This window comes from Dunckerocampus dactyliophorus, chromosome 21 (genome assembly GCF_027744805.1).
Source record: "Dunckerocampus dactyliophorus isolate RoL2022-P2 chromosome 21, RoL_Ddac_1.1, whole genome shotgun sequence".
Taxonomy (NCBI): Eukaryota; Metazoa; Chordata; class Actinopteri; order Syngnathiformes; family Syngnathidae; genus Dunckerocampus; species Dunckerocampus dactyliophorus.
In genome coordinates, this window is record NC_072839.1 from 4190080 (window position 1) to 4202631 (window position 12552).

General features: G+C 41.5%; 1 protein-coding gene across 9 annotated transcripts in view; it reads left to right on the forward strand.

The window, feature by feature from the left end:
• The window catches only part of ctnnd2a (catenin (cadherin-associated protein), delta 2a), a 245352-nt gene that overhangs the window by 67707 nt on the left and 165093 nt on the right, over positions 1 to 12552 (forward strand). For all 9 annotated transcript variants that reach the window (XM_054765059.1, XM_054765060.1, XM_054765061.1 and 6 more), the window contains one exon: positions 7437 to 7549. In XM_054765059.1, the coding sequence (XP_054621034.1) occupies positions 7437 to 7549 (113 nt within the window). The remainder of the gene's footprint in view (positions 1 to 7436; positions 7550 to 12552) is intronic.

Consider the following 12552-nt stretch of genomic DNA (forward strand, 5'->3'; position numbering starts at 1 on the left):
CGCTCCTTTATGATTTTTTTTCTCCTCTGCTGATTGTGGATGGAGAGGCAGGGGAAGAAAGAGGAGAGCATCCCTTCTCAAAGAGAAGGTCAGAGCTCAGTTTGATAGCCTTTTGTCTCCCATCCAAAAACAGTGCGGCTAATGGCTACCCATAGGCCACTTTATAATGATTGGGCCTTATCTCCAGACACACACAGAGAGCGTCAAGCGCAGACACCGCGCCGTCTTTATGGTGGCAAGCAGGACCATTTGTCTCCAGTGTAGACGGAACCACATTGTTGTTTGTTTTTACAGCAACAAAGTGAGGGCACGGCTGCTATTTATCCCATTCAGAGCTCTGATATCTGGGCCATGGATGTTATCCTGCGCTGCTTCCAGTCTTGTTTGGCCCTAACACATGAAATACGCCTGAAGTCAAAACAACAAGGGTTTTGACAAGGTTTTGTTGTGCATTATGTTGTATAAAACTCGACTGGTATGTCCCTGCACACGCCCAGGGATCGAACCAGCGTCCACTGCGAGAGTTGAGAGTGCTCGCCATCAAGCCAAAAGTCTGAGCTGTCAGGCGGTGACTTTTAAGGTGTCAGGAAGTGAGGTTTACAACGTCAAATAGGCACAACATCAAATTAAAAGCACAAAATGAAGACAGAGTCACCATGGAGTTTGGAATTTGTTTTTCAGAGATGATAACAGCACATCATCGCTCGGTGTGTGGGTGAGTGCAGTGTGCATTAATACACTTGAGGTTGTGCACCGGTTGTGCCCTTATTTCCAAAATTGATTTGCATTTACATAAATGTTGACATAGTTATAAAAGTTATTTTTTTTAAGTGAGCAGATGGCTTCTTGAGAAAATGGCTGACTATTCATGCTTAAATATGAATGTAGAAAGCAGCATATGCAAGGGTGAGGGACAGAGATGGCGATGGGCAGACTCACATGCCAAGACACCCAAAGCTATTTGAATCGTGTGGTACACATGTGGGGGGTTTATTTTGGAGATGTAACCTCAAGCAAAAAATAATAATAATAAATTGAAAATATTAAGTTTATAAAGAAAGAATTCGACTTTGCGGAAATTCACTTATCACGGTCGGGTCTCGAACCAATTAACCGAGAGATTACCAATAAGGAAAATGACACAAATACCAAACTGCAAAAAACAAGCTGCACTGAATGCATCAGTTGGTACTAGACATACTAGCAAACCCCAGCAATGGAGGAGAGCCAGCTTCTCCTGTATTTATCCGCCTGTTGGCCACGGTCAGGGGACATATTTTATTTAAGAAAAGACAGGAGAGTAAAAAAAGTGTAAAAGAAGAGAATAATACCGCAGCAGCCTAACGTTAGTGTGTGTGTTTTGGCCCCTTCTGGCTGTGTGTCCTCAAACGTCACCCATACAGTATTGTCTCTGAACGCTTGAAACCCCCACTGCCCGGGTCTTTGAACTAGTACCTCATAGAACCTGTTACACGCTGCTTTTGACAATGGAAAAGCAAGTACTCAGAAAAGCGTCATTGAACACAGCTGACTCTTTTGGCTTTTACACTTAACGATAACTCATTTCCTGATTGTTTTCATTTTAAGCACAGTGGGAGGTCTGAAACCATTGAGAAGTCTATTTTATTTCCCTTTTCTTCCATAGTCACTCTTAAGGAACACAGTGCTGCAACAGTGTTTTGCTGCCATGAATAGCTAATTAGAATTAATTGCCCTTAGAATAAAATGGCTTCTGACAGTGAAACGAATGCCAGCTGGTGTAACTGTCTAATACTACTTGTGTAAACCTCACTGTCATGTTGACAGTCTGGCGTTTTAGCTCAATGGCTAGTGCAACTAGATGCCAGCCAGTGTGGCTGTGCGAATGTACGTTGGTAGTCTGCATACCTTGATCCGAGCGCAGGGACAGGGTGCAGGGCTTGTGCACGTTACAAGAGGTTGGTTTAAAGCGTTCTAAGAATTTGTCACCTTTTGTTGTCTCATTTTAGTAATCACAATTAAGGATGTTGCACTTGCGCGCCACATAAGCGGAAACAACTGCAGCATGGAGGAAACCGCCGCTTGCGTTGTCAGCTACAGCGAATAAATGCTAGCATCCACCTGATGTGCAATATTTATATCGCCCCCAAACCCCCCCCACGGACCCACTCTTCAAAGCCTCCTTGAGAGTTCAAGCAGCGTGCAGGTATGCTCACAAGAAGGACTGCACCTGGGAGCAGTCAGGACCTCATTTAAAATGCTGGGGGATGGATGGGGTTCAACAGTTGCCATAGAGACCTTTTGTGGCTGACTGCAGCTGCTGCCTTATGTCTCTCGTATCACACGTGCACAGCGCTTACAAGCCATCCACTTTCAAAGCACCTACTCGTTTTTGGATATTTGGGAGTGCGGTCCATGCATGCATGCGTCAAGGTAAAAAAAGACACTGTACATTATCATTTTTCTAGAAGGTTTTTTTTCCATCTCAGGGTGAATACATGCAACAATAGGATGTGCATCATTTCATCATCTACACGCCACTGGTGTGGTGTCATACCAGGTTACTTTTGCAGGCTGTGAAGACACCGAGGCATTATATGTAATCAATTTCCATAATTCTGCTCTATTAGCATTTTTAACACCTTGAGGATTTGACGCTGTGGCAAACAACACAACAAAGCAGTCTGAGGATAGGAGCAGAGGTGCAAAGTGGAGCCTCTCGGTGTATAAAAATACAAATTAACACACATAAGAATGACTGTATAATAGACCCAGCTTGAATTAGCAGTGTCACCTCTCGTGTGAATCACAGGGGTGGCTGGACTTGCTAGTTTTTTCTTGGCAACTCTTGTTACTTGCTAACAATTGTGGACGCTTTGTTTGTCTGTGCAGCATGTGGTAAAGCATTACCAGTACAGCATCTCTCAAAAAGGAGTACAATTCGAGATTCAGCATACACTGCCCTGCCCTGCAAGTTTGTGAATTTTTGGTCCAAAAAACATTTTTTAATTTTTATTGTAGACATTTTGGTAAAAACCTTTCATGCTGACAGAAAGCACAATATCATCAGATGGTAATTTTTAATTAATACATTTAATTTTTAAATTTATTTATTTATTTTTTTTTTCGAAAAAGTTTTTTTGGTGAAAAAGTACATTTTTTATTAATTTATTTTTTAAAGCAACACTAGGACATTGTGCATGTTTTCATGCTGAGAGGAGGCAAAATTCATGTATTGGTAATTTAATTAGTAAATCTAATTAAACATTTTTAAATATTGTTGTTGTTTTTACTGGCGGGCGGACGGTGGCTGAGTGGCTAGCATGTTGGCCACACAGTCGGGAGATCGGGAAGACCTGGGTTTGAATGTCCGTTGAGCATCTCTGTGTGGAGTTTGCATGTTCTCCCCGTGCGTGCGTGGGTTTTCTCCTGGTACTCCGGTTTCCTCCCACATTCCAAAAACATGCATGATAGATTCATTGGTGCCTCTAAATTGTCCATAGGTGTGAATGGTTGTTTGTCTATATGTGCCCTGTGATTGGCTGGCGATCGGTCCAGGATGTACCCCACCTCTCGCCCGAAGTCAGCTGGGATAGGCTCCAGCATACCCCCATGACCCTAATGAGGATAAGCAGCATAGAAAATAGTTGGATGGATGTTTTTACTGGCAAAAAATGTTTAGGTTTTTTATTTTTTATTTTTCTTCTTAAAGCAACACTAAAACATTTTGGTAAAAAGCTTTTATGCTGACAGAAAGCACAATTCAGCAATGGTAATTTAATTAATACATTAATTTTTTTTTAAGTATTTTTCTTGTATTTAAAAAGCCGTGGACTTTTAGTCCAAATAATATTTTTTTAATTGGTATTTTTCTTCTAAAGCAGCACGAAAACATTTAGGTAAAAAACTTCCATGTTGAGAGAAAGCACAATAAATTAAATAAATGTAATAAAAAAAACAAAACACATCTCATTCACCCTAAATTGGCAATCATGTATAACTACATTAAACTACTGGTCAAATGCACAGGATGCATGTACCACTCTTAAAAAATAAATAAAATAATAATAATAAATAAAAATCCCACAAAAAAAAATCCCGTTTTCACGTTTATGTCTTTATGCTTCACTGAAAATATTTTTTCATCAAGCTTTGAGAGTTTGCATTTTGTTCCGCAGCCCTTGAACGAACCACAGTTGCTTTGAGACGCAGATGTGAAACATCTACACCAGGGGTCTCAAACACAATTTACCTGGGGGCCGCTGGAGGTAGAGTCTGAGCGAGGCTGGGCCGCATCAAGTATCGGGAGTAGGGCCGGGAATCTCGGGGTGCCTCACGATACGACACGCGATACATGGCTCACAATAACAATAATATCTTGATACAGTAATAGAGGGAATCAAATAAATAAATAATTTCTCAGTTTATATTTTGCTGCATTCAGCTGGGATAGGCTCCAGCTTACCCGTGACCCCAATGAAGACAAGGTATAGAAAATGGGTGGAGTTTTTTTTTACCACAGTTTTTACGTGACTCACTCACTCTTAGTTCAGTGTAGGCTTATGTGTGCATCCTACGAGTAACATTGGCTTGTCGCACGCCGTATTACAGTAACCTTGGAAGACAAGTCACGGGCCGCAAAATGTGACTCCGCGGGCCGCAAATGGCCCACGGGCCAGGAGTTTGACACCCCTGATCTACACCGTGACGCAGATTCAGTGTGTTCATCACTCATCTTACATTATCATTCTTTAGTGGTGAGCACCTACTGTGTACATGTTCTACTTTAATCTGTGTTTAATGTGTGAGTGCGACTCTTGCAATTTACTGTATGCTGCTATTCCATCTGTACACCGACTAGTCTGACTTATATCCAAGTTTCACCTGAGGGGTGGTCTTATTTTTGTGTGAATAAAAGAAAAATAATGGCTACAATGTTTTTATATTGGTATACTGGTACATGTGTGTGCACAAGTGGAAGTCGAGGGAAAAGTAGGTGAAAGGAAGTGTGCATATTCATGAGTAAGTGGTTCCTGTGAGAGTCGGGATGGGGTGGGGGGATGAATTGTGCTGTAATGTTGAGTAGTTGAGGGGATTGAGCTTGGAGACTTGAGATAGCGACTAGGGGATCAAGTCATTCAGTGCTTGAAATGGTTTTGAAAACCAATCAAACCAGCACACGCGCTCTTTAGATCATGCACGCACGCACACACACACACACACACACACACGCACGCACACACACACGCACACACACACGCGCCTACTTCTGCTTTTGCTCGCACAGTCCGCCCAGGTTGTACTTGTACAATACCGTCAGTGTGGTGGACGACTTGCACTTATTGATCCATGCATGTGTGATTCACTACTAGGCACACACTCATTTTGACATCATCCCAGATAGCCAATAGCACATTGTGTATAGATTACACAACAGGTAAGTATGATACATACATGACAAATTGCTTCCCTCAGTGGCTGGACTTGCATTGTTGCAAGTAAGAGGCTGGACGGTCAATGAAGTAGGATAGTGTATGAAAAGTAATGTAGCGGGAATGTGAGTGTGTGCAGTGTTTATTGAACTAAAGTGTTGAAAAAGCAATGCAAAGAAAGCCTCACGATCGGCTGTTCAACCTCACATTTTCACTCAAGCAGCTTTTAAAGGGCATTGCTGTTATTACCTCCCTCTTCTGTGCTATACATGCCAACGGTATTCTAAATAGGGGATGTGCAACTCATCTGAAAATAACACATCCAAGTGGGGATAGCACGCTCCGTGAAGAAATTCCACAAATATCCTCATTAGACTAAATTTATCTACACTTTCAGGAGAATCGCTTCAACTATTCAAGCGACAAAGGGGATTAAAGAGCTATTTTTGCATTTAGAGCGTCTTCAACCAATCGCGGCTCCTCCAACTTTCTTTCACCCGCCAATCACGTTGGCATCATGAAATAAAATGATGACACTTCATTTCAGATGTTGCGTTGCCGCTTGCCGTCTTTGTGGCTGCAGGCAAACGTTGCATCACTTCCCGCATTACCTAAACAAAGTAGTTTGCGGATACAGTGGGATGGTATGAAATGTATGATTAGAGGGAAGTGGATAGACGTGTCAACCTAAATCAAATTATGCTGAATTTACACTGCGGGTTTAAGTGCCCAGCTCCATTTCCTTTGCATTTACATGTATTTTCCAGAGACTTTACGTGTTTATTTGCATTTTCAACAGGCCTATATCAAATATCACTCCCAAACACCTGAAACAAGGGCAGCACGAACCCAAAATGTACACAATCAACCACACAAGTGTCTAAACTGGGCAGCAACGATACGGAAGTAAACAAAAATAAAGGACAAACATAACAAAAGTTACAAACGTTTCCTCGCCGCGTCTCGCCCAAAGTCAGCTGGGATAGGCTCCAGCAGAACCACGACACTAGTGAGGACAAGCGGCATAGAAGATGGATGGATGGACGGACAAACATTTCCTAATCCTGTCTAATAGTCTATGCATCAAATGTACCATATTTAGAACCCATTTAATAGCATGTGCTTTGATTGTAGTTTTGATTTACCTTGGGCGTTTTTAGGTCATAGGTCATAGCATTCTAGTCTTGTCAGTAAGGTGTCAGTAATGTCACTGTAATGTTCTGTGAGACGCACAAGCACCAGATGTGATCACCGGAACAACAGGCTTTTATTGCAGGTTTGAATGACCGCACAACAGGCACAATAATCCCTAACACGGGCTGCTGTTGATAAGATAAAACTCAACTCTGAACCTCCAACGTCACTTCCTGTCCACCCCCACTGAGTCCTCCGAGTACCGGCAACACACACGTGCACAAGTCTTATTTATGTCATATGTCTTATTTCCTCTTATTACGTCTACTGCATTGGGTAATAGGAGAGTAAAGGTGACTATAGGGGTGTCATTTTATGTCTAGAGGGCTCTAATAATGTTAAAAACCTTATTTAGAAGGTCAAACAGGTTGTCTATGCTCCAAGTACTATAAGGAATCATACTTCGTGGAAATTCACTAATCATGGTTGCCTGGAACCAGTTAACTGGATCAACATGGGATTACTGGGTTCTGTTTTCCTTCATGTCACAACCAAGGGTATCAGATTGATATCTTTTTTTGTATGCTAATTTGAAAAAGGCATCATCATGAGCTGGCATTCTAGCCATGTTTTCCCTGTAATTTGCCATGACCCACTTAGTTACCATTTTAACAGTAATGTGTCACTGACAGAACGAAATCAATCTGGAAATAACTTGTTGTTATTTCAGGTACAACAGTTGACCTGCAATTCCAGAAGGACATATAATCCCAGCCCGCTACCATTCATGCATATTTCCATTAATACCGAACACCATGTTGTTTTTAAAAACCTCAGCTTCTTCTTGTGCTTTTATCTAACCGCTACCGTTTCCTTCGTGTGTCTCGACAGGAGCGGCAGTTTGAGCGCCTGACCCGGGAACTTGAGGCCGAGCGTCAGATCGTTGCCACCCAGCTGGAGAGATGCAAGCTGGGATCAGAGGCGGGCAGCATGAGCAGCATCAGGTAACACACGCAAACTTCCTTTTTTTTTGTCTCTGGGTGGGAGACTGGGTGTCGCATTCATCCCCCGTCTGTTGATAGTTGCTGTCCTTGAGAAAATAATATATATGTGTGCACAAAATTCAAGTACTTGTGTGGGAGTTTGGAGGTCCTGATTTTATCATTTCATTAAGCATGCAAAAGTGAGTATAGTTGTGTGTGCGTTTTTTTTTGTATGTACTCTATGCGCCTGTTTTCACAGCCTCCCACACGAGTGTAAAGTTAGCTCATAATGGAGCAGATTTTGGGCGCTTTATGACAACAGCGCCTGGTTGCAGCATTATATACCTTCACCCCACACAATCACACACACTCTAGTTGCTCATATTTGTTCCATATAGCAACATCAAGAGTTTGACTTTATTCACTTAATTCTGCATGCAGCACTGTGCAAAAGTCTTAGGTCAGCATTAGCAATACAACATATACTGTAAAAAGAATGCAGACCTTTGCCAAGACCGAACAGTTAACAGAAACCGCTGTACAGGTGGTCCTCTGTTTACGATGTTCCGTGTTCCGTAACACGCTCCCATAAAACTGAACCAACAGCGCCTCTGCTGCAGCCAAGTAGCACACCCCATTTTGTCTCAAGACAAAATTCAACTAAATGAAGAATAATTCAATTATTTAATCCACCTCTAGTATTAATAGTAACAATGATGACACTGTTGCACAGCACTGGTCGAAACGGACAGCTGCCCCGGGGAATTTTTCCTTGCCTCCGTCACAAAGTTCTTGCTCTTGTGGGGTTCAGTTGTTTCCCTTTAATGTATGAGGAGCGTGGTGTTCCGTGTGTAAAGTGCCTTGGATACCTTCTGTTGTGAATTGAGGCTATATAAATAAAACTGAAATGACTTGACTACTGCAAACCTTTGGTCATGCAAGTTTGTCTAGAACAGGGGTCGCCAACCCGTCCATCGTGATCAACAATTACATCTCTGCCCATGTGGGGACTTGACTACTGAAAACTTTTGGTCAAGCAAGTTTGTCTAGAACAGGGGACCAGTCCAGGGTGTACCCCGCCTCTCGCCCGAAGTCAGCTGAGATAGACTCCAGCATACCCGCGACCGTAGTGAGGATAAACGGCATAGAAAATGAATGGATGGATGGATGCAAGTTTGTCTAGAACAGGGGTCACCAACCCGTCCATCGTGATCAACCACTAGATCTCTGACCATGCGGGGACTTGATGTGACGACCGCAAAATTTTGGTCATGCAAGTTTGTCGAGATAAGGGTCACCAACTTGTCCATCGTGATCAACCACTGGATCTTCGACCATGTGGGGACTTGATGTGACGCCTGCAAACTTTTGGTCATGCAAGTTTGTCGAGTTTGTGAAGTTTGTAAATTAACAACTTACAGTGAATGAAATGCTTTTTTCCCCGAAAACATCGCCTATTGACAGACTTGTGGAAAAAAAAAAAAGATTTTTGCTGAATTGTAAACGTGCAGGCATCCACTGTACATGTGGCTATTAATGGCTCTACATATGTTCTATTAATTGGAAAATGTGCTGTTTTTCTTCTAATGTGAATAAACTTGTAAAATGTAGCAACCTAAACAAAACATACTCCCGAGTTCCTCAGTTCATGCTTATATCATTACCGAAATACAGGCCTTTGGCTAGAAGGAATTTGATCTTTTTTGTCTTTAAATACGTCAATAAGTAGATTTTGTCTTGGTTTTTGGCTGAGACCAGGGAAAGGTTGGTGACCACTGGTCTGGAAGGGTTTGCTTTACAATACCAACAACCTTTATGAGCACATAATGTCAACCCAACCAGCCAAACATCCTTTCAGACTCCAAAAGTTTCTGCTATCCAAGTTATTTTCAGTTGATGCAGTTCAGTAAGTCAGAGATGGATGTGCAGATGAGTGTGCCCTGCATGCTAATGAGGGCGTTTTAATGTCAACAGTCTGGATCTTGTGCTTGCTATCTGCTCTCATTAAATCACACTTTGAAAGAGAAAAATCCATATGTACGATAGGTAGAAAGTTGGCTGGAAGTTATTTACTGCATGCACACAGCGCTCCTTAGGTGTGTGTGTGTGTGTGTGTTTTTGTTTGCGAGTGCTTCTGCCATGTCGCAGTGTCTGCCGTCATGAAAATTCTACATTCCTCCGACTCCCTCCGGCGAGTTATTGCATACGTACGCACGCCTGAAGGCCGTCCAAACAAACTTTGGAACTTCTTAATGCATTCCTACTTGTTGCAGCAGGAATCCGCTCTGAGGCATTTTTGTGTTCCTATTTTGTTATGCACCAAAGCAATCATTTTCCATCATCACTCAGTGTCAAAAAGATATTCATTTTAATTGGACATGTAGAGCGCCTCGTCCTTGCTTATCTCATCAAAACATCTACGTTGCATTTTGGAAATGTTATTAAAATAAATGCATTCATAATTTAATGCAGGGGTGTCCAAAGTGCGGCCTGGGGGTCGTCTGTGGCCTGCAGCTGTTTTTTTATTGGCCCGTGGCACAGAAATAAAATTGAGTCAAAAAAAAAAAAATTGCGAAAATGTGAAAAATACAGCAAAAAGGAAAAAATGTCAAGAGAAGAAGCTGACATGTTAATACTAATGACCAATCATGAAACAAAGCTTTGTCTGTAAATATAAAGTTTTTCTGTTTTAACATTTTTTTTAGGCTTTTTACAAACTTAAAGTACGTAATGCCCCCCCACCCCCACCCCCAATCAGACACCCCTGATTTAACATGAACCACAATCATAAATACATGAATTAAAAACTGTATCCAGTAGAAAAGGAAAAGAAAAACACGCAAAATTAAAAAAAATGAACAAAAGCATTTATCTAAATTAGGTTTTTTCACATTTGAATTCATTTTGTAAAATATTACCAAAAATAAGTAAGACATGAATGTATTATTAATTATTGTATTCATTCATTCATTCATTCAATTAAATGAATGAATGAATAAGTTAATGTCACATTAAACACAAAATTTTTTTATGTTTGACCACTGAGTACAATAGTAACAATAAAATTAATAAAATATCAAAAGTTCAAATGAATTCCAGCAATAGTGGAAGGAAAAAAAACAGCTTCCTCTTCAGGTGCTTAAGTTTTACTTCATTTTAGTTTTATTGTACAGTGGTTAAATCCTTTTTACACTTGTTTGCCAGTTGAAACTCTTACCTAAAAAGCACCTGTACATTTGATAAGTAAGGTTTTTTTCATAGTAAATGTTCACTTTCCATTATTTTGAATGGGAAATATGAAATGAAAAAATGGAGCTTGGCTAGCGTGTCTTCATCCATGAGGTTTCTCTGGTAAGGAGGCTACTGTACAAGGTACTACTACTGAATATCTGCTTAAGACTATAATTAGACGGCATCATTAATTACCATACTGTGTGAGTGTGAAAGTGCTTTTGTCCTGCAGTTTTGTCTTCAATGCTTTAACACTTTTGAGTAAGTCCGCATGTGCGCGCGCGTGTGTGCGCGTGTGTGCGCGCGTGTGCGCGCCGCCTGCACTCGTCTGTCTGCTGTCTCATGGTTGCGTCATCCCATGATAATCACAGCAGATCTGCAGGATTAGTTGCGCTTTTTGCCCGCCGGGGAGCTCATTATGACGGCGAGCCGACGTCGATCCCCGCGTGCACTTAAGCATGTCAACGCGCCTTAACTCAAACGTGTGATGTGCGTTTGTCGCCCCTTTTGTGCACATCACGTGCAAATGTGTCCGCCTTTTATTTCACCGTCCCTCCCGTCTTGATTGACTGTACCCTTTCATTGCGATTGTTCCCGGCCTAAGTATAGATAAGAGCATCTGCGATATGACTGTGAATGATCAGAGGATATCTGTTACCATTCAATGAGGCGATGCTAACCTTCTCGCAACATCACCACTCATTTACCTGTCCTTCATCAGGCCTTCTGTGACAGGCTGCATCTAAATATAGAGTGTAGTGGTTCGCTATGAGGAAATAGTTGCAACAATAAAGCAGTGCTAGAAATTGTGAAGGAAGGAAGGAAGGAAGGAAGGCATGATTTGCGTCAGACTGGTTTGCTGCCAGGATTACTTAAAGTCAACATAACTGATTTCCAAGGGACTTTATAAAAGTGTGGTGTAAGTGTTGGGGAAGCACCAATTAAATGTTGGTGCTTATGTACAGTAGATAAAACCACGATGAAAGAACTTGGTTTCTCTTTCACTTGCTACCTCATGTCCAAATGGTACCACCGTCTATTGCTAACATCTCATGTCATTGTCCAACCAGGAAGTGGCTTTCTAAAATATCATTATCATTATTACCATTATCATTCCAAATATCATTATCACTAAAAAAGGACGAGGAATAGCTAAGCTAAGACAGAAGATGTGCTAACCGGCAAGCTAGCTTAATGTAAAGTTGCAAAAACAGAAGAATGAGTGCTTAGCAGAGTGTTACGTGTTACCATGATTTGTCTCTCTTCCATTGTTCATTCTCTTTCGTCATTTTTTGTAGCAACAAATGACTTTCTGCAGTACAATGCTGATGTTCACGAGTGTATAGTACCACAGTGTGTCCCAAACACTATTTTTATGCAGACAGAGGAGGTTGTAAGTACTCCAGAATTAGGAACGCCTGTAGGAATTAGTTGCACCAACTGCCAAGGCTTGATCAGCCTTCATTTCTGCAGAATAGCTTTCAATTGTTGACCCATCTTGTGGCCTTGGGACTTGAACGACTTGAATTTCGATAAATAACTGGAAAAATGGGGGCGCTCTAACACTTTTGACCGGTAGTGTGAGTCTCATGTCAAAGCAAGACAGGTCGAGTCAAGTCTGAAGTTGCAGGCTTGAAATTTTTGAGTTCCTACAAGTCATCAACACTTTTAAATGTTTACCAAATACAAATTACAAGTGTTTACCTTGTAATTTGCAAATGCAAATTAAAATCTCCTGGCGAGCATGTTGACACATCTCGGTGTGACTAACTGCTACTCTCCAGCAGTCTGCC